We start from the raw sequence: 23,458 nt of genomic DNA on the forward strand, positions 1-23,458 counted from the left end.
TGTGTCTCATGAAGTGACTCTTGCGTGTTCCAGTATTAGGACTCAGTGATTGGTCTTATGCACGCAGACTTGACTTTTACCTCATAAGCATTATTTTATGCCTGGAGTGATATGGTGAGTCATGGTTTACATAACAGACTGAGCCTGTTGGAAGGGGGTATCGTTCATTAAAAAATGATCAGGGGTGATTTCAGAGTGGAGATTGGTATATTTGAGAGAGAGCTCACAAAGACATATTCAGGTTACGGTTTCCCTTGTTGAACTGAATTTCTGGCACACACACACACACACACACACACACACACACACACACACACACACACACACACACACACACACACACACACACACACACACACACACACACACACACACACACACACACACACACACACATACATTAAAAATCATTCTATTACCCCTGATATGTCATTTCTATGCTTTTCAACAGAAGACATTCTTACAGAACCGGACAGGACATTGAAAACTGTGGGACCTGCAGGGACTGTGCCTGCATCATCTACAGGTATGTGGATCTCTGCACGTGTGAATTGCTGCATATTTGTCGCTTGTTTTACATGCGAGCGCTGAGAGCACAGAGCTCGTCTCGGTGCACAGTTGTGTGCATCACGCTGTCATTTTGAATCACGTCAGTTTTTTTTGAAAGTTCCGTTTCATGGCTTGGTAGGATTGTCATTCTGCTCTGTGTGACAGCACAGCCGGATGCAGCACTTTGAGTTTGGCCACTCATTGCATAAACACCGCTGCAGGTTTGATCACTGAGCACAGTTACAAGAGATTTATTAAGATTTATCACGCACACTCGTATGCTCTCCCTCTTCAATTTAATGAGGTGAAACAACACAGACTTAAGTCGTGCGCCCGTGTGCCCTCTTTGTTTCCTCGCTCCTCCTCGTTTTGGTGCTCCTCTTATTTCTGTTTTACGCACACGCACGCACGCACGCACGCACGCACGCACGCACGCACACACACACACACAGTGTCAAAAACACAAACACACAAGCAGAGTTACTGCATAATCATTGCGCTCTGAGATTTGAATTGAAATCAATCAATTAACAAACAGGATTTCACACTTTTACAGGAGGATGAAGAAAGGCAAAAATAAAAGTGTGGATCGCTATGAAATTTAAATCCATGTCTGTAAGTTGTAAATGTCAAAATTTTAAAAAGAAAAAAATCCTGCGGAGAGAAAGGAGAAATAAAACAGTGGAGGGATGACACGAGTGCAATTTAATTTGATTAAGACCGGATTAAAGCGGCACTCTGATTATTAGAACTTTCATGTAAACACCTCAGAGGGGTTATGTTTGTCAAATTATGTCATAAATCTGAGGAAGCATAACCTCATTAACAAGCCCAGATTCATCATAAGGCTTTTGAATTGTGGACTGGAGCTATGAAACGTGGCACGTATATACCGTAGACTGATTGCTTTCAGTGATTTTATTCTGCGCGCTCACCTACTCATTTATTATTTATTATTTAGCTCTGCTAATGAGGTGTTTCCTGTAGCTGCGACATATCCTCGACCTCAACTCCGTTAGCAAACAAACCATATTATAGCTGAAGTTCAGTTACTGTAAACCACATCAATGATTCAATCAAGCTATCATCCTAATCTGCTTATGCTCAGTAATTTATTTATACTGTGTATGCAAACCTCCTCAATCAAGGCACATAAAAAGAGAAGAGAAGAGACGGTGGGGGAGGACAAGACGAAAGGCAGTTGAGGATAAGGGAGTGGATAGCCAAAAAAAGAAAAAGAAAAGAGAGAGATCTGAGAGAAAAGATCTGAGATTTAGAAATGGAACAAGAGAAAGTGAGAGCAGAGGGAGAACAGACCCATAAAGAAAATGATTCATTCAGAAACCAAATAGAGTTCATCTTGAAAGATTAGAATATTACTGCTCAGGAACGTCGGTTTGAAGTAGCGGCTCCTCAGCTTGAAGTGAGCGAATAAGAAATACAGATGACACAATACAGGAAATGTGACAGAAGATCTCATTCTGAGATGTTGTACTGTATCGTCGTGTGTTTTTCTTGACAGCTTTACTTAATATTACACTGCACAGTCGACATCGCAATTCACAGTTTTATGGTCAGACGAGGGCTTATCACTCAATCAGCTGTCAAGTCGTCGTGTTCCTTTCATGTGTGACAAGAGGATTTTCCTGCTTTGTGAAGGGGAGGAGATTCTCTTTTTGCTGAGGCTCCAGTTCAGCCGAGTTTAAAAAGAGAATTTGGCAGCAACAGAGAAAAAGGTGAAGATAAAGTGAAGCCTAAAAATGAGTGAGTGATGGAAAAGCCACAAGATCTGACAAGACAGATTCCATCAATTAGAAAGCTTCTTGAAATCCAGAGTCCTCGAAGAAAAGCACAGCTCAGCACACTGCACACTGTCAGTCTACTTGAAAAGCTCAGACAGGAATACATTTAGAAAAATGAAATTAATTTCACATTTCTATGCAAGTATATTTGTCCTTGACCAATCATCCAGCAACAGAGTTGACCTCAGTAAATCTCCTGCCAGAGAGATTTATTTTGAAGCTCCTGTAATAAACATTAACAATAAGGTCAGATGACTAGATATAATGTAAAAAGAATTTCCTGCACGGGTTAAGGTTCTGTTTTGGACCGCAGCCCACAACTGTTTCCAGTAGGAATCTAAACAAGTACATTATTTGGATATGAAGAAGTTATGAGCTCAGACCAAAAAAACTGGATCATTTTTGAGTTAAAGTAATTTATATTTAACTTTAAATTTTTCCCATTACACAGTTTTAAAGCAATTGTATGCCTGACGCACTTCTGACTTAATAAAAACCTCTTCTGTTTTTGTTCACACATACACAGCTTTTGTTTCAACTCTTTTTAGACTTTGAAGGTTTCACATTGTACACTTGTACAGTGTTTTATTTGCAGTCTTGATATCCATAAGAATTGGGGTTTTTTTAAGTATAGTTTTTTATCTTCTCTCTTTAGCCTCTGTCTGGAGCTCTGCCGACAACAGGATGTTCTGTGTCTGTGTCCTCAAGATGCATTGATATCAGTGACTCTTTCTTCTGATTGGCTCGTTCTTTTCTGAGTGACGCATGCCCAGGCCAACCACAGGTTTTCTTCGTCTTGTAGATCACTACCTCCATGACAGAATAAGCACATATGACATGAATGTGAGTTTGTGACGTCACAAACTTACCAGAGTCCAACCAGCAGAGTTGCTGAATATGGGCTGTGTGTATTTTTCTCTGTGGAGACTTCTGACATCTAAACAGTGTTTACAGCACCTTGACCTGCTTTATGATAAAATAAGAAATCTGATTTGTACAATACAAGACTTTTTAAGTTGGTTTTAAATGCAAACTATTAGTGATTAGCTGGTGAATTTAGTGAAGACATAAAGAGCCAAAGAGACGCCTAACTTTTTATTTAGAGGTTGATGGAGAGCAAACAGATAAATCTGTTATCTGAAGTCAGTGTTGTGTTTACAATTTACTGTGCTTCCCCAAAATGGCAACAACAAATAACTCGAGGAATTAATTGTAATGGAGAACCTGAAGTTTTTAAGCACAGCAAATAATATCAAAAATAAATTGTAAAAACAAAGGCACAATATACCAAACAGACATTTTAGGAACATGTCAGACTTAGTTTGAATGTATTTGAGCATTATAAGAACTACAATAAGCCCTCATTTATTTGTATAAGATAATATCATAAATGGAGATTGTCTTTAATTGAAAAAACCTAAAAGAAAAATATCAAAGGAAAATACATCATATTTGCTTCAAAGAAGGTAAATAGCCGGAAATAGCGGACATTTCTTTAAAAGAAGTAGAAAAATAAAAGGCTAACAACAATATTGATATGTTGAGTACAAAGCTATTATGATACATATATAAGTAAGCCTGTCTTTGTGTGTTTGCACACAGAGCTTTGTTCTCCAGTTACTCAGGACATCTTTCAGGGCAAAGCTTATATAAAAATGCTAATGACACTTTAAGCATGCAAATTTAGATAGTAATGGCTAGAGAATGTAACATTTTGTACCCAACCAAGACTCATACGTAAGCGTTTCATTTGCTCTGCTTTTTTAAGCTCTCATACAGGAAGAATAATGCATGATGTATCTGATGTTATTTATCCAGCACCAGTGGCACATTATGTGCATATAAATACGTGAATCAGATTGTGTGGCCGTTGTGTTAATTGGTGAGTGTAGTTGTGATGTTTCCCCGTTACTCTTTTTGCTAATGGCGAATGTGCCGTATGTAACAAAGTCGGGAGGTCTAACAAGGAACTGTTGTGCTTAATCCCCGTGGAGTGTGCGGAGACAGCAGCCTAATCAGATCTGTACTCTGCTGCTTTATCTCTGCAACTGCTCTGTCTATTGCTCGATCACGCATTTCGCTGGAGGAGCTCGATGGGCCTCTACTCTGAGATGGATTAATGACTCTCTGAACCGTACGTTTTCAGCTAAACTATAAGTCCACTAAGAGTTTTTTTTTTTCCCTTCAAACACAATCCGTCATCGCCTTCACTGAACAGCAGATAATTGAGAAAAAGGACTGCTGAGGTAGCATTCTTGGTCTGTCTGTCTTTCCTGCTCGCTGACGGTTATCTGTGGAGATGCCACTCTTGCTTGTTTCATATCTGCTCTGTGGCCTCATTTCACAAGCACATTGTTTTGTCCCTATTTCTCTCATTTACAGTCTGGTTTGACTGTTTATAGGTGCTCTATGCACATGTTTTAGTTTTAAACGTTCAATTGTAAAGCTATCCACAAAATGTGAAGAAAAAACTGTTTTGACATGAAGTCAGAGACATCAGTGTGTTGTGTTGCGGAGAGATCTAACCAAGTTAGCATGCTAACCAGCTATCCCCATCCCATACTGTCTCGTAATACCACTTTGTACCTCAAGAGGTGTTAGTGAGTAACTGTAGTGTCCAGTCTGCTCTCAGTCCAACAACGACGAAGTAAAATTCATCCTCTCATTGAACAATAAACACAAAGATGGCTGAAGCTCTTGGCAAACGATGATTATCCCCACCAAAGAAAAGAAATGATAGTCAATCAAACAGACACCCCCCCCCCCCCCAAACATCCTGCTTCTTGAGACCTAATATCTAATCAGAAAATGAATAAAAAGCTGTGACCGTGGTCAATAACACCATAATGACATGTGGATAAAAAATTTTGACTTTGTATTTCAAGGGAGAAGTTGAATGGGAGTCTATGGATGCAGAACCTTTTCGGAGCCAACCCCCCTAGTGGCCCTCGGTGGTATCGCAGTTTAAGGCACTTCCGCATTGGCCTCAGTTTTCAGACCCGAAAGCTACGTTCACTTTTAGATACAATCAATGGAGCAGACTGGATGCTACAGTGACTCACTGACGCCTCTTGAGGTGTAAAGTGGTATTACAAGACGGGACTCAATATGTAAATACAGCACCATTAAACATTTGTCAATGAATGTTTCTTCACACCGGGGACACGCATATGCATGCCAGGCGCAGTGGTGGTGGTGGGAGGGCGGAGGATTCCTCTTGTGAGTCTCCAAGACTCGCAGGATGAAGGCTGTAGACTGATCCATCAGTGGAGGACTTGAGACGAACATTTTGTGACAGCGCCCACAGTAACAACTCATCACTCCCCATTCTCACCACACATTAATAATGAATCAGCGCGTTCTGACGCACATCTCCAGTGACACAACATTGCATGACAGAACCGGATACTCGCACGCTGTACTTCGATTGAGATAGACCACAGAGAGAGTTGGTGGAGCATAAGAGACTCCGGAGACTGAGCAGGGAGAATGAAATTGGGGTGACTCTTCCTGCAGCTCAATATCTCCAACTTTTTTTTCTCTCACCACGTATCCCTCATACCTTTGCTTCGGAGGCTCTCCCCACACCCCACCTTTTTTTTTTTTGTTACAATACCCTGACTCTAATGTGCAGTGAAATATTCATCCCCATTAAAAATTAATCACAGAGGCTTTAAACGATTTTAAAAAGTAATAATAGTGTTAAAGGAGACCTGGAGACATCTCCTCGTTGGCTCGGTGTGGGTGAAGGATGCCTGCCAGACACATTGGCCCAATAGATCCCCATGATGGAGCAGTGCTTCGTGTCTTGCATGACTAAACATGCAGTGTAATGCAATTTGAGTTTCAGACAGAATTAATTGATTGAGAGACATAATTGATTGTGGTAAAAATTTCCAAACAGCATGTGGTTTTTTGTGCATCTGTGAAGGGCTAAACAAGGGAATATGTAGATGGGGAACAGACAACTCTAAAGTGGAGAATCTAGTAAGAATAACATGTAGTGTCTTCGCTGTCACTCAAGTCAATGTTAAGAGCTGTGGGCTGTGGTGCATGGAGCCCTCATTCATGCTACTCCTGCCCTCTATAATGTGCTTCTGTCTCCTTCCCCATCTCCAGGGTGCTGCTTCTCAGCTCGGGCTCACGTTTCACTTTCACCGGCTTTGAATCACTTTCTCATGTGGCCCAGAAGGGCGTAGCAGTCCAATTCAAATACTCTCCACACAGTCCTAACACTGGCCCATAGCTACTGACAGCTTCTCATTGTCCGGGTTTCATCCAGACGAATATGCTATTTTACAGACATCAGAAAGAGGCGCCTTTTCCAGTAGATTGCTTGTGTCACTTCCTCCGCTCTCCCCCCACTTCTCCGTTTTTCTCTGCTTTGAATATAAATACATTTCACACCTAAATGGGGATGAGGAGAAGTGGTGCAAACTGGCAGCTCTGGATTGGGTCTAGGAGCAGGAGGAAAGAGGAGCAACAGAGAGGAGGTGAGTAGGAAAGATTGCCTCGGCAGCTACTTACAGCTTTGCCTTTTCTTCCACAGTCAAATGAACCAGAACCCGACGTGTCTCTGTGCACAGTTTACTCCGGGAAACCAACATCTGCACTATATATATAGTATGTAAATGAGCAGAAACTTTTCCAAAATAAATCTGTGCCTCAGCGTGCACACATTTAGCCGAGCTGCTCTAAAACAGTGATGTGTGAGCAAATTATAGATGAACTTCTCATGTTCACAGTCACAAGGATATTTCTGAACCTGTATCTAGCCTCCAGCCTTTCATTAAACATTGACAATTCTCTGCCATTATCATAACATGGAGAGAAAAGACCTGACTGAATAGAATATAAAATGAATTCTCAGGAAGATATGCAGGTTGAGAGGAAGAGTGCATCTGTATTTGAAGAGGCAATGAAGCAAAGCAAACAGAAATATTAAACATATATAACCGTATATAACAGTGACAGAAGAACCTGCGAGTGTGTCGGAGTAAAAGAGAGAGAGAGACATCGTACAAATTTTTAAAAGAAACTTAAAAAAATTAAAATTTTTAGCTCCGTATTGGTGTGATTTACATCTGTACCGGACTATTCTGCACTTAATTATGTATCTAGTGTTAAAGTCCAATGTTTGTTCAGAAGTTGTTGTGGATGTGGCGGTGCTGGATGGACACTTAACGAGTTTGATTTTCATGCATGAGACTGTTCCACTTAAAATCATAGCTATTAACTGTAACTATGATCTTTCCAAAACCTAAAAACATGTATATTCAATATTTTTACACCAACGATGTTTCAAACAACAATGTGAAAACAAAGTGAAGCGGGTCACTGCTCGTGTTGAACCTACAGAGATTTTATTTGACCTTTATTTAACCAGGTAATATCAATTGAGAACCAATTCTCATTTACAATGATGACCTGTCTCATCATTGATGAGATGTCTCATCCAAATGTACTGCTTTATTACCGTCGCCCTCACAGAGCTTCAAAGCAAGTTTCAGCTTGGTGTTTTTGGTTTTCTGGCCTACAACCTTACTGTTTTGCTTCGTCGGACCAAATTACAGTTAAGTACTTCATCGTCTCCCCATGTGTTACGTTGGCTCACTTTTACTTGTCTTCCAGTTCCTTTTCTTCTTCTTCTTCTTCTGTTTAACGGGTGACGATAGCCTGCCTCAACTTCCTGCATTGGTCAGAAAGTTCAAAGCATCCAAGTGTTTTCACAACCAAACCATGGCTCAGTTTTATCTGGACTGAGACTGCCTCTCTTGGCAGGACCATACTTTGGTACTTTGGTCCAGACCAGAGTCCCTGGCATCTTTCACACCTACTAATTTGGCTCGGACCAAACTGAAAAGTCCCAAGGTCTGGGCCAAAATCCGTAAGAGACAAATATTTCCATCTGGAGTTTATAGAAACCAAAAACGGAGCTAACAGATCATTATTATTGCCCATTAATCAGGTGGACTCACATGAACAAATACAAAAAAAAAGAATGGAAATACACTAAATGACAGTCATAGATAGTAAATTAGGCTTGATGTAATAACATGTCTAAATATTGTGGCATATATATGCATAAAAGAAAGAAAACAGACACTGATCTCAAATAATAAAAAATAACCCAGTTACCAGTCAATAGTACACATCGAATCCTGAGGTTAAGTCCCTCAAGTCAGTCAACATCCAGACATAATCTTCTCTCTGCAGAGACTAGATTTGTTTTTTTCTGATATTCTAAATCGCCAAGTTGTCAACGTGTCACCGGAAATTGATCTGAACGTGAACAGATTTCCTCCTTTCTGTGCGTCTTCAATGACAAAATTGAGTGAAAAACAATGATAAATAGAATCTGATGTAAAGACAACAAGAAAAAAAAATAATAGCTGTTGTATTATCAGTTTAACTGGCTGTCAAGGGTTTGAAGATTTGTCAGATTCTTGACTCTGACCTTTTGCTAACAACACTGTCAGAGCTCTCAGACCTGAGTGGATGTAGAGGTGTGTGTGTGTGTGTGTGTGTGTGTGTGTGTGTGTGTGTGTGTGTGTGTGTGTGTGTGTGTGCGTGCGTGCGTGTGCATGTGTGTGTGTGCGTGCGCACCACTTCCCCCATGGATGAGGCTGATAATGGAGAAGTGGTGTGTGTGAAATGTGTAAAGGGCAGGGCAGGCAGTTCCTCTGCAGTAATCCATCTTTACTTCAGGGCTGAGCCGTGGAGCAACAGGCGTCTCACAGGGGAGATGGAGAAAACACACTCTAGGCATCACTCTCATTCATATGAAACTACACAGAAGAAATGTTCAGCCAGCAGGAGCACCAGATTTTCCCTGCAAGAACACAAGAAAACAGAAATGAAGATTATTATTTGTTCCATATTCTCTCCATTAACAGCTGTACGGTGAGGCACACTCGAATGCAAAATGTTAGCAGTACATACATCTAAAAACACTTTTGTCTCAGAACATTCACCGGAGATGCCTCGCTGTAAAACTGATATATGTTCTCACAAATGTGTATCCATCCACTTGTAAGTTTGTTTTTGTGAGGAAGTGACAGATATAGGGGCTGGGTGTGAAACAGAGGGAGAGGGAGTGCGAGACGCACCAAGAAAAGGGGGAGTGCGAGAACCCTTGTTCATGCTGTTTGGCAATAATCACAGAGCCGAAGTCGTGCCAACAGTGAGTGCCAGATGGTGCCCATCACCGTTGTGCCATGCCTTTGAAACACGGAGGAGAGAGCAAGATCAAGAGTGGCATGTGGAACAGGGAAGCGCAGCCTAATGTGGATGATGTGTCAGATAAATACTAATCACGCTAGAATCACACCCACAGCTAAATTAGATCCCTGAAGCTCATCCACTAGCACCCACTTTCAATCGTCTCCTTGCTTTGGCACCGTGCATCTGTCATTATCAGAGAGGATCAATAGATGAGAACATAAATGCTGAACGTATTTTTTTTCCACTTACTATAATCAAATAGTATTCATCAGTACCACTTTATAACGTCTGTATGTGTGGGCGGGGGGGGGACTATCTGCTTTATTAAAAGATATTAAATCAATTATTAATACTTTGTTATAAGCATTCTTTTAGATTGCCATGTTGTAAGAAACTTTTGGCTGATGTTTGGCCACCAACATGAACTCCGGACTAAAAGACTCAAAATGAACTAAACTACACTGTGTTGTCCAAACTTCTCTGCAGGAAACCATGTTTATATCGTCCACACTCAAAAATAAGAAAGCTGGTTGTAGACCTGATTATTATGTTGCAGTTTCAGTCTCACGATAAATGACAGAATGGTTTCAAGGTTGATAAAAAAGCTTTAAAGCGCCTTTCTGGTTCAGCAATTCGGAGACAAAAGCTGGCAGTCGTGAGAGAAAAGTCTTTGGTCGATCTCAGTCAGCCCCACTGTGACGGTCTTAGACAAGGACGAAAGACATTATGAGAAATTTAGGATGAAATTCTTACAGTGTGGCCACTGCTACAAACCACATCGATAACTAACCAATCACAATTGGACATGAATTGACTACGCCGACTACGCCAGCTAATTTTGTGAGTGCCAGTTTTGCAACAAGTCCTCCAACCTGAATGACCTTAAAGGTTGCTATCAATAGTTTACAATGATTAACATGCTGTTAATCTTTTATAACAATCATGGTTAAAGCATTAACTTTAGATTTAAAACCGCAAACAAGTCTCCCTTGATTAAGTCCAAAATTTGTTGACACATCCATCCGCCCCGAGCTCCTCCTCATGCAGACAATGTGTCTCTAAAACTACGTCAATTCACTTCGTCCTTTACATAATTACCATTGCTTAATGAAATGTAACTCTTTAGTAAGAATAAACTGTTTAAGAGAGGGCAGTCTCCAGTTTTGAAAAACGTTTTAGAAGAAAAACACACATGGTCCACACTTCTGGACAACCTCTTTCTCCACACTTCTGGTTTTTTGATAGATGGAAGAGTCGGCACTGTGGCCAAAGCGTGTCCATATTTATTTTGCTGCATTTTCAAACCATAAGAGCGGCACAGATGGATGACATGGGCTGTGTTTTTATATACATCCTTTCACTGCAATTCACCAGACAGTCATTGCACAGTGTGACATGACTCAAATTGATATCATGGTTGGACACAGACGGCAAACCAGAATTTAGTTTTGACCCACCCTGCACAGTGTGACATATGGGAGACTCACACAAAGTTGTCGTTCCAGTCTAAAGGTGCCTTTAGAGAGAAGCTCATACTGTTTCAGAAAGTTCCAGAAAGTCTGAAGGACCCCTTAAATTCCAACATTAGAAAGCTGTGAGTGAAAGTCATTTCAGACTCTGTTCGATCGCCCAATAAACATTTATATACGAGAAAAATGAATACATTTATGTTCTATTACTCTGGTTTGACAAAAATTTGTTTGCTTAATAGCTTTTTATCCCAAGGCTTTCAAACACACGTCCCAGTCTTCCTCAGTAAAAGGAGTTTGCTTCGTGTATTTGCATCTTTATTTTGTCATATTTACATGCAAGTGTGAGATGAAAACAATCCTCAAAATTCATAGATTTTGAGGATTGTTTTACTTATACTCTCCATTTTCTTATTACATTATCATCTCATTGTTAGTAATCTGTGAATGTATTTTATACCACGTAAACACAAGTGGATTAAATAAGAGCTCCAGGCACAAAACTGGCTTTTTTTTTTTTTTTATAGAGATAACAAAACTAATCTAAACAAAACAAACCTGAGTTAAATACTGTCGTTTGTGGTTGAATTCTTCAGTTGTCCGTGGAAAATCCATTTAGATAAAAGAATCAAATAAAAAGATGAACAATCGAGATATCCATATTTTCTGCATCTGTGCACATATCGTCCAGCTCACCTCAGCCCTAAATCTTCATTACCCCTCCAGGCTCTTTTTTATCCGTCCCGCCTCCAAACACTGGTGAGGTGAAACAAGAATACACCTCGTCACACAGAGCAAGCTATGAAGAAAGCCTCCGCGCGTTAGTGTGTTTATGAATGGGTGTGACAGAGATAGAGATGGATTGATTCTAACTGCTGGTTGTTTATTCTCTTTTTTTTCAGGTGGCAAACTGCCACCGTGCCGTCACACCTCCCTCCCTCCGATCCCCCCGACAGCCACTCATCCATCAGAGCCTTCTGCTCCAGCAGCTTTCACTCAATACCTCAGTGGTGCTGAGGACAAACAGGCGATGTGTGCAACCAGCCATCACCTTTTGCCTTTTAATTCACCTTACCTGACTTACTGTACAGCTGCTTTGTGGTAGTATCCGGGTGAATAGTGAACAGACTTCTGCAGTGACAGGAAAACTCTGCGGTACTTTTGTGTGTACAATTGCTGGATAAATATCGATTGTGGGCGAGTGGTGAGGAGAAATCCTGGCTCGAATGTTGGGACAGACTGTGTAAGCACACCTCACCACATATGCTGCACTAAATTTGGCCCGAAACAGCCCCGGGAGGCCGAACAGTAAGTTTGGATCCAGTTTTCTCGATACCAGCACTCAGCTCAACACAAATCTACACTGTTTGTGTTTAACTACTCTTCACGCTGAAGCTGTGTTTTACACTCAGAATTACAGATCAGCTGAATTGAAATGACGTGTTCAGCAGTTCGTGGTCCACAGTAACAGGGACGGTTAACCATCGTAGTTCAAATTTTCCTGCTCAGCAGTCCAGAAACAGCGCTGTAGAGGCAAACTGCAGGCATGTGAAAGATTTACCATTAAACCCTCCTCTTTCCTCTGTCAAGTCTGCGATGCAATTAAAGGTTTTGTGCTTCATCAAGCGTTTGGAGACCAATAACTTTAAGGCTGCGATAATCAATCATTTTTACGTTGCGTAATATGAAAAGGTCACTTGCAGTGATGAACCGTCACCCGGCGCCCCACCCCAACAGACGATTGAATAGGTGGTCGTCATCACATCTATCCCGAATGTATGGGCGAGTAGGGGGCTACGTAACCAACAACACATACACCAGTAGCAGCAACATATGTAACCTTCATGGACTTTATCACTCTTTATATTACGTCACCTGACTTCCTCCATTCGAGGTCGCAGTTACTGTGAACTTCTAGCCGACTACTATGTGCAGTAGTATGTGGGTCCGGCCGGTGTATGTGGAAGAATGTGTATCAATAACTGCCTCTTCGGTCTGATAACAGTCAGATCTAGTGAGACTCTGCAGTTGCCCTCAGCTCCATAGAGGTTTTTTCTGCATGTTTCACACTCACATTTTTGTGTTCTGGCTTGCATCGTTATTGTTTTGGTCTCTTTGCTGTCATCAGTGTTGTTTCCAGACACATCAGGCAGCTGTTTCTATTGACAAAGCTCTAAAATCTGCTCTCACCGAACAGCACACAGACACAGTTAGCGACTAGCTGGTGAACATCAGGGGACATTTAACAACTAAAGAGCTGCACATTTCCCTCAGGAGATGGTGGAGACCAAAGACGGAGCTAAAAGAACATCACATATTGTCTGCTGGATGTCGATGTAGATGCCTCTCTGTTAACGCACTCCGCACATGAACTGACGTCCAAGTGGATCAGTGGCCATAACGTGATTTTGTTTTCTCCTCAGAGTGAATTCTTATGTCCTCTTACTTTGTCCGTCAGCCTGTTGTGTCATCGATCTACCGTACATCTCACCTACCGCTGCCTCTGCTACGCTACATTTAACAATCAGGTTGCTCAAAGCAGCTCCTGATAGAGGAGGTTAAGTGTTAGCGACGTGTGCGCACACTGACCTCCCAAAGTAAAACAACAGCGAGTGTGAATTCACAGCAAACCGTTTTCTTTTCCCCCACAGAGCAGACCCTGGATGTCTCAGGACTGCCAACCTCGCTTTTGGCTGCATGTAAGCTTGTCGTATATATACACTTTGTACAGCATCTTCCCATGGTACAATGAGCTCTACGGGGTAAACAAAGCACTGAGAGTTAGACCACAATAGCGGGTCAAGTCTTGAGCTTGCACAGGCGAACTCTGACGGGACCGTGAGCTCCGAGCCTATGTCTGCTTTCATTTCCTCATCCTGAGCTCATGCTTCCTCAGTAATCAATCTTAACCTCGCTTGCTCTTTATTTACGAAGCTCTGTGATGCAGGGGATCTTCTTTGATCTTAAGCCTCTCAGGTTCTTCATCTGGTATCTTCAATAAAAACACTATTTTGTGTTATTTATTCATGCGCGTGGAGAGAAATACAAACAAGGTGACACCCTGCTTATTCTCTCCAACAGCTCAGTGTTGCTTTCTGAAAAACAAAGCTGTGTGGAAAGTACCAGAGGTCACTAATAAGGTCATATTAGTAAAATCATTGTGGCTAATTGTTATAAAAATGTAAATATTAGGCATTCATTATTACACAATTGGAAAAATAATACAAGAGAAAGGGCAGAGATGCTGGGAGAGACGATGATATTGAGGCTGCACAAGGTTAAAATGATCCATAACAGGTTTCCCTTTGTTTATTCTGAATCGCTGCCAAAAACTTCAGCACTTTGTTATGAAGCCAAATGAACTGACCTTGAAAAAAAGATAGTTTCAATAAAATATTTTGTTCTGTTATGCTAAGAGGCGTTGTGGCGTAATGTGAACTGACTGCTGGTGATGTGCTTTTAGACTTTTAGCATCCTATGATTATCATAAATTATAGTGTATCGTCAAACCTGACTGTGGGCAGCATAAATCATATGAAGATGTGTCCCCAAGGTATTAGTTATGTTTACAGTGGCTTTCTTGTCTCATTCAGTCACACAGTCTCCTCTCAGCGAGATGTTTGCTGCCTGTTGGAGAGATCCACTTCAGCTGGTTCTCGCCTTGAGTTCACTAACTTGCTGCGCATATGACAACCAAACACCTCACCTGATTTGGATCTCGCCACCATGCCATTCAAAGTAGTCCCCTCGTGCAGCGATACACAGAGATTCTGCCACAGCTGGACGTTGAGACGTTTTAATGAGATTTCCTCCAGACTTCTGAGTTTGATGAATGAAGGTGTGAAAATGACTGATTTTGTGTTTCTCTCCAATATGAAATCTCCTCTTATTGCTCCGTGGTGACCGCTGTGATTGGGTCTCTCTGTCAATCAGTTCAAGCCATCAGACGAAAGATGTTTTAGTCAGCTGCCAATAAAGTGACAGAGTGGCTGTCATGCTTGAAATCACACCTTAATTATCTCATTATCTTTAGATGTAAGACAATTTCTCATGATCATAACTTAATTATCTGAAGCTTGTATTTAGTTTTCAAGCCTGTCATCCTGAGATACTGATTTAAATATCAGACATTGTTGACAATCTTACTGTAAATGACTACTTGTGCCGAAAATGTCTACCGGTCGGTTCACTGCTTTGATTCATATCTCGAAAACTATTAAATTAATATTTCATTTGTGGTTTTGTGTGAAAAAACCCAAAACTATTACTGTGAAATTTTGTACAAATATTCCAACCTGATATCACACCAAAGCTTGTAATAAACCCGTCAGTCAGACAGTGTGTCAGTTTCACAGTCGGCCTCGCCTCACAGAGAAAAGTATGGTGTCTTATGTTTTGATATGTTTTTACCTAAAAGAAATCCACCTTTGCTGTTTGCGGCCTGAAACACGTGTCGTCCTGGTGAAAGTCTTGTATTTGTTCCATCCAACCACCGCAGACTTTCTTTTTTCTGACTTGATCATTCTTTGTACTTTGTCACTTGACCTCCATCACATGACCTTCGGGTTTTATTTGCTTATACTTTTCATGCCTATTCGAGGCAAAACGTGACACAGACACGGTGTCTCGGTGAGCCTCAGCTGCACTTTCTGTTTGGTGCTACTAAAAAAGATGTTTGCATGCAAAATCTAGTCATTGTCATTGTCAGTATGCCACTGTTAGCATTTAGCTCAAAGCTTTGTTGTGCCAAAGACAGTCCACCTTCTCAGAGCAGCATGTCTGCACACTCTTGGTTTTTCATTTTGCGGTGCTCTTGTTTCTTTCTTAGAACGATTTGATTTTGCTGAGGTGGTGTAATCACCTCACTACCAATTTAATCTCTTTTCTGTCTCATTCAGGTTTGCTCGGCCAAATTCTGGCCCTGCAAAATTCAACTGCACTTACTGTCCAGTAATTGTAAGCGATGCTCACAGAGAGCTTGTACTTGTCGCTCTCTTCACCTGACTACCTTGAATGACTTTGAAGTGTGAACCTCTTTTCCCATAGTGTATTGTAAGGCATTATATAGTGTATGTTATCTCCAGCTTCAACAGAAACAAACAGACTTACACTATGGTTACATCTGTAGCTAAATAACAGGATTCAGCTGAGATCACACACACAGTATTGTAAAAAAAAAAAAACATAGATATTTGGACAACATTAAAGCAGTGCATCTATCAGTATTTGAGGAAGATCTTTATTCAAAATTCTGCATCCTGCTGCTGGGTTTCTTGAAATGGATGAGCTAAACAAATCACACCTGGCTGGATAAATTACCAGCTTGTAGAAAGAATCAAAAGTTAAACAACGCAACCTTGGACACTGCAACACTCTTTCTAAAACGCACGCATCTGTTTGTATCCCACTCCCCAAATCAGTGCAGTCTAAATGTTAATGAAGAAGTGACTTTAAAGTAAAGGATTTTTTAAACTCGTCAAGCAGCTGGTGGATCCATCTTGAGGACGATAGTAGGAGGGGGGTGTAATACCTCAGGGAGCATCCTGTTCTCCTGAGCAGTAATAGGAAAGTTGCCGTGTGTGCAGATGTTGAGGTGTGTATGTTGCATGCATGTTTATCTGTTTTATTGTGTGTCTACGTATGTATTTTGCGTTTTTTTGGGTGTGGTGTGGAATTACATGCACAGTCCATCTCTGGACTGTGCATGTAATTCCTGCCAAACGGAAATGTTCTGTTTTTCTTTTTAAAGGATAGTCAGCCTATAGGAGAGAAAATTGCAAAGATATTTGGAATTGATTGCCTTCCCACTGCTATATTCCTGCTGAAAGTCTCTCCTCCGACAAACCAGAGGAGGAGAGATGGAGGAGAAATGATGTTCTCCTGCTGGTGCAGTTGAATGAATGTTTTATAGATGGAAGGATGAAAAAGAAATGAGGCCCTGCCCAACCACTATGCCTACATTATTTTAGTTTTAAAGTAATGTGTTATTGTCCGTAATATTTCAAATACTGCTGTTAATTTTATTTTTAATTTACTGTTAATTTTTTTCAAATGTGAACAACCTTGAATTTCATTAGGTGGTTAACTACAAATCTGCTGATTCAATCCCCTCTAGAGATGCGCTGGGGTAGTGCTCTTGGGCAAGGTCGCTGCCTCCCAAACTGAATGATTATAATAGAGGAGATTTATACAGTAAATCTCTTAGGATGGAATAATGTGTGCAAAGTAAGGTCACTCAGTGGGAATAGATCGTATACTTACATTTTAACAGCGAGAAATATCTACTTTTTCCAGCTGATGCGAGTTGACTTTGGAGTCACTTTGATCTTCCTCGTTCTGAAACTGACATCAGAATTGTTTCAACCACCGAGACAATTAGATACGAGTAGAGAGGAGAGAGGACGAGAGAGAGAGAGAGAAGAAGCCCCTCAAGACACATGACAATACTCTGCTTTTAACGATTGTTTGCGAGGTTTCGAAGGTTTAAATGTTCAACACAAGATGTCTCCTGTGTCGACTGTTTGTGAAATGGCAGCATTAATAGAGATTGAAATGTCGATGTGTTCTCTAAACGTTCTAATGTTCAGAGACTGTGATGAGCTTCGGTGCATCCCAGTAACTGGATGATGATGATGTCAGTAATTACCACCATAAATCTGGTCACATACTCGCCATCGTCTCTGACACTTCCGCTGAACTTGCTCAGACTAAGTGTGATCACACTTACACATATCACTTACTATTACACTACCATCACAACACATTTCTTTCTACTTTACTTACTGGATGCTAGATTTAGAACGAGCTCGCAGCTGCCAAGTCACTCAAGCTCAGGTCAACACCGTAATATAGTTTTGAAACTCTACTTCTATACGGCGAGAATTATATGTAAACACACCTAATATGGCCACAGGCAGGAGATGAGGTGGGGCGCAGCCTGAAGCCAAAACTGCAGAGTTGTGAGCGGAGGATAGAAGAGGAGCAGCGGGGAGAGCTGTGTTAGGTTCACAGCTTCCTGCCTGCCACAGTTTGTGGGCTCAGCGTGCAGATAATTAAGGTTGAGGGTGGACAGCTCCCCACAGCACCAATGTGCCTTGATCACGCAGAACTGTGGACCGGGGCTATTCATTTTCAACAAAGAGGGAACACAGCAGAAGGGAGGCGGGAGTCACTGGGGAGCTCTATAGGGAGCTAAGCTGTATGGTGGCACAAATAAGGGAGGCTGTGAAGATGAAGGAAAGGTTTACTTTGTTTATTCTGTTCATTTTAGGGTAGCAGAATGGCAGAGAGCCTCCATCACGAACTTTCCCATTGACTCGTGCCTCATTTTACACAGCTTTGGAGGTTTGTTTCTCGCTGTGAAACAGTCCCCGCTGCCACAGAGAGGTTTAGTTGAAGTGGCTTTTTTTTTCCTACCTGCTGTAAATATTGTGGAGTGAAGAAATCCTCTCCACTTCTCTTTGTACCCACTCACTCTTTTACTGTTTACTCTGTCCGCACCTATCGCCTGCACTGTGCTCCTGTCTGGAGTTTGATGTTTCATTTGTTTTGTTTTTTGCTCATTTGAATACCAGTGGGCATCCACTCCAGTGAGGGAGTGGGAGCTATGAAGCCAGATGGAGATGAATGTGAGAGTCCTCGTTGTTCTTGCCTGAAAACTCCAGGCCCGGCTGCTGCTGCTGCTGAGCTGAGTTCTTCTTCTTGCTTCCTCTGCAGCACTTCTCTCCTCATATCTTCAACCGAGGGAGTCCTCTTTATTTCCAGCATCTGTGCTGTGATGAGAAACACCAGCTAACTAGGCCACTGCATAATAAGCAAGAATAGCAGCAAAGTAAAATGAATAAAAAAAAAAGGGAAAAAGAATCAGTTCACGGGGGGAATGCTTACCCGACATGTAACTGCTGACAGAAGTAATTCAGTAAGCAAATATTGTCCTTATTCCTTTATTGCCGATGCATCCATTTATTATTGCTTACCTTTACCTATAGCTTCTGCAGAGGTGCATCAGAGTTCACGTCTCATTTCGCCAGTGAAGCCCCTGAGCTATACTGTCATGTGACTGACAATGAACCTTGCTGACTTTTCCTTTGGTGTGTGTCAACTGCAGTTCTGGGATCCCTGCTGCTGCTGCGACATTTCTGTGATACTCAGCATTTTCTCACTTGATTCACTTTGTCAACAGCTTCATTATTGTCTTCTAGGAAATGGCAGATAAGGGACTCTCCATTGTTTGATGCTTTTCACACTGGCTCTTTGTTGTTTAAGACTCAATGTACACCCCTGTAATTTGAAAAATGTGACGATGATCAAAGCAGGTATAATTACTGCTCGTATAATTTATCAAATAACATTATAAAATCAATGTGAAAGGGGAACAGCTGCAGAATCTGCAGCTTCCTCTGTGTTATGGACCTTTATAGTGATTTGTAGCTTATTGTTTAGCTTTCTGGCCTGAGAATTCACTCTGGTTTCCCTCTCACTGCTCTCATAGGGTCACTTTCAGTTTCAGGTAACAGTTTGTACCTGCTTAACACCAAACAGCATTGTATTGGGATCCTCCCCAGAAATATGGTCACTTCTAGCCCCAATAAAACCAAGATGGCAACTCCACTCGAGGCTTCAAAACGGCAGTTCACGAACCAGGGGGTGACGTCACAGTGTGTTGCCGCTTGGTTTAAATGCATACAACTAACTCTTCCTTGAATTGTCTGTCTTTTTGTCTTTCCAGTGTAGAGCACGACTTTCGTCTGCAGGAAGGGCAGGTGGTACGCACGTGGAAGGTGGGCGACCCTCCGGAGGGCTCGCCACCGACCCCCACTCCCCCGCCCACAACACCTCACCAACAAGACTCCCCTCAACCAGTGCGACCCCCTGCCACCACCAAGAAGAACCGGAAGAAATGCTTCTGGTTCCTCTGAGCGCCAGACGATGGAGACATTTTGATACTGTAATGCACTGCATACCCCTCGAAAAAAAGAAAAAAAAAAGATTATCGATGGAGATTTGTTTAAAAAAACAAAAGGGAAATGAACTTGAGGATTAAAATGCAAACATAAATCCTGTGGGAGTTGAAAGCGCCACAAAGGTTATGATGCTAGCTGTTTCTGTTGGAGTCGATGAGAATAGTTTGACTGGGCCGCACATGTTGTTACTGCTCTTAAAATGCCACTGCAGCACTTCTAGGTTTGACACTGGTGCAGGGAAGCAAAAGTGCTGAAGTCAAATAAAAGCAAAAGTTCAGTACACAATATGACTCACAGTTAGGAAGCAATTAGGAGATGTAAAGAGAATATATAGCGGTCAAGGGGCACAGAACAAGAGGCAACACAGCAGAATGGATGGAGCATATTTATAAAAGATGAAATGACTTTATAGACGAAGAGAGAAAGAGACAGAGACGAGGGATTTATCTTCATTAATGGACTAATGAGGGTCAGAACACCAGCTTTTATATTCAGAGACATTTAAAAAAGAATTATTATGACCTGTATTTAAAACTTTTAATATACTGTAATTGATGAAAAGACTACCACACATGTCGACACACACACACACACACACACACACATACACACACACACACACACACACACACACACACACACACACACACACACACACACACACACACACACACACAGAGCACACACACACGTGGACAAATAAACTGACACATTTACATGGAAAGCATATATAAAGTGGAGAATAACGGTGAGATGAGTTCTGTACATATCAGAGCTATTCTGCTTGGATGATATATTTCAGATATGGATTACTGCTCTATAAAAAATATTTTACCACAGCTCCGTGGTGTGTGTTGTCATTCGACATGTTTTCGACAGGAGACAGTGGAAGAATCACCTCCTACAAAACCTGCATTGAAAGTCCTGCTGAGGTAAAAGTACGTTGATATTAGCTGCAAAATGTTTTTCGGTTATTAAATGTAAAAGTATTCGTGAAAAATTGACACTTAGCTGGTTTATTACTATAGATTACATTATTCACTGTTGCAGCTGGTTGAGTTGGAGATAGTTTTATACAGTTTGGTGCTTTAAACCAGTGGCTTAATGTTTGAGGGGGTCACAAAAGGTCAAAAAATAACTGTGAGGGGTCATGATATGATTAAGAGGGCAGCGAAGAAGAAGAAGAAAGAAGTTTCTATGCATCTATGTTTGGTAGCCCTGTTTTAAACTATTTTAAAATATTTGCTTTTTTATTCTTTGAACAGTGAAACCACTGAAGAAATTTAGAAGTGAAAATAATTTCTTGGTGCAACTGGAAACAACTCGCTGATCTAAAATGGGTCACCTCCAAGATGTTGCTTTTCTGGAAGGGCCAAAAAAGTTGCCTCCAATTCACTTAATTTCATCACTGGTCATCATCAGTAAGCGTTGGTCACTTCCGAGTGACACGTTTTTTTTTTTTTTTTTTCAATGACCTTTGATTTCCAGGAAAAAAAGATACCACGACGGAGTGCGAGCAAAGGAAACTTCTCAGTCGTCAGATGGCGGCTCAGACAGCCCACTTTCGTGGACACTGCGGGGCAAGTCTCAGGAAATTAAGCCTCAGCTGTTTGATGGCTGCAAGAAGCCCCAAATATTACCACTTAGTAATTCATGACACACATAAGCTGCTTCTACGGGGCTCTGAGGTGGTATGAGATCCTGGCCTAATTTATTCCAAACTTTAGAAAGTGTTCGCTCTCAGTTTGTTTGCCGGCTTGTTTAGATTTGTTCGACTCCCGGCAGCTCCCACTTTGCCTCCAAACAAAGCAGTTAGAAGCAGACTGTGTTTTATTTTTCGTTGGGAGGAATTATGTGGGAAAAGACTTTTGAGGCGTCTGTCAGGCAGCAGTCCACACACTCTCATGTACTGGACTTGTAACTGCCACTTGTTTTTTTGTTCTTTTTTCCTCTTCACTGGGCTCTTAAGACACGAGTACACAAATGTGCTCACATGAGAATCCTCGCATGCATCAGCCTAAAGCTTGTTCAACTTGTTCACTGACTTAACTCTGTCCTGCTGTGCTGCGCTGAGGTGCACAAGTTGAAAAGCTTCTGCTGCACGTATTACCGCTTCAAAATAAGAAACGCACTCACACACAAACACAAACCCCTGTCACACACACTCTGTCTTCTAGCAGCCACACATTTCCACTACACACACACACACACACACACACACACACACACACACACACACACACACACACACACACACACACACACACACACACACACACACAATCTCACAGCTAACATATTGTTCTCAGACCAACACAATGCATTATCTCCCCCGCAGTTGTTCCTCTCCCCTTCACAACCAGGCACACGCTCCGTCCTGGTAGCTCTGTGTGTGCCGTGCAATGCTGAGAGGAGTGTAGAGTTGTCAGTCATTAATCTGCTACAGCACAGCCTGTAATCCTGATGACAGAGCGGAGCGGGTTTACAGAGAGCACAGAGGATCTGAGCCCAGCCTGGAGTGGGGAACAAAGGAGACGGAGAAGACTGGCTTTGAATCCATAAAGAGAAAGGAAGTGTGTGTGTGTGTGTGTGTGTGTGTGTGTGTGTGTGTGTGTGTGTGTGTGTGTGTGTGTGTGTGTGTGTGTGTGTAGGGATTCTAGAGTGAGCTAGGTAACTATTTTGTCAGCATTGCTGCAGTGCTATTCAAGAATGCTGGCACACACAAAAGGAAAAGAAAAAAGCTCTACATGGAAAGCAACCCTGGCTGCCGGTGTGTCACGGCAACACATCAGATAAACCGGCTCCGGTCCAGACTGGTCTTTACGGAGCTCCGGATAGAGACGCACAGGTCTGCAGAGAAAGAGAGAGAACAAGCTTATTTGGAGGGGCCTCTTCAAAGAAACATCAAGGGTCAAAGTTGGCTCACGCAATTCAGTGCAACATCAGATGAAGCTCGGCTGAAAATGAAGGAGAGAAAAAAAGAGAAGCATGTCTTCAGGCATCAACAAGCATGCATAATGGGCATGTGAAAACAACTACAACTGCCCCTGCACGCTGAGAGGAAGCAGTAAAGCTAATACTGTATGAGTCATTGAGTTTAGGCTGCTATAGAGGTATTACGTTTCACTTTACCACATTACAACTAAAGAGGTCATTTCACAGTCAATCAGACCGAGAAGTCGGAGGTGCTGCAGCCGTAACCTGTCCAGCAGTCAAATAATATCATTTGAGGACTAATGCAGGAAATGATGCAACATAAGCTGTGTCTTTTCTCAATGACTTAATAATGATGCTGATAAACAAGCCCTGAAGTTGCAATGATACTTGAAAGAATTTTATTTTCTTTGAACTGAGATAGGAGCCTCATTAGTGACCAAATAAAATAAAAATATGGATTGGATGTGGACCAGGGGATCCAAATTAAAAAAGACCCACACACACAACACGCAGA

The 23,458-nt window shown here is 41.6% G+C and overlaps 1 protein-coding gene across 4 annotated transcripts in view; it reads left to right on the forward strand.

Annotated features, from left to right (window-relative positions):
- LOC138210523 (mucin-2) overlaps window positions 1-20,844 on the forward strand; it is a 35,410-nt gene extending 14,566 nt beyond the window's left edge. For 3 of the 4 annotated variants that reach the window (XM_069169746.1, XM_069169722.1, XM_069169732.1), the window contains 2 exons: window positions 452-526; window positions 19,773-20,844. In XM_069169746.1, coding sequence (XP_069025847.1) covers window positions 452-526; window positions 19,773-19,962 — 265 coding nt within the window. In that variant the 3' untranslated portion in view covers window positions 19,963-20,844. The remainder of the gene's footprint in view (window positions 1-451; window positions 527-19,772) is intronic. The other variant, XM_069169736.1, reaches the window with a different exon arrangement.
- Window positions 20,845-23,458: the final 2,614 nt, after the last annotated feature.

This window comes from Embiotoca jacksoni, unplaced genomic scaffold (assembly GCF_022577435.1).
Source record: "Embiotoca jacksoni isolate LCO1_2020_lvr unplaced genomic scaffold, fEmbJac1.0.p SCAF_10, whole genome shotgun sequence".
Lineage (NCBI taxonomy): Eukaryota > Metazoa > Chordata > Actinopteri > Embiotocidae > Embiotoca > Embiotoca jacksoni.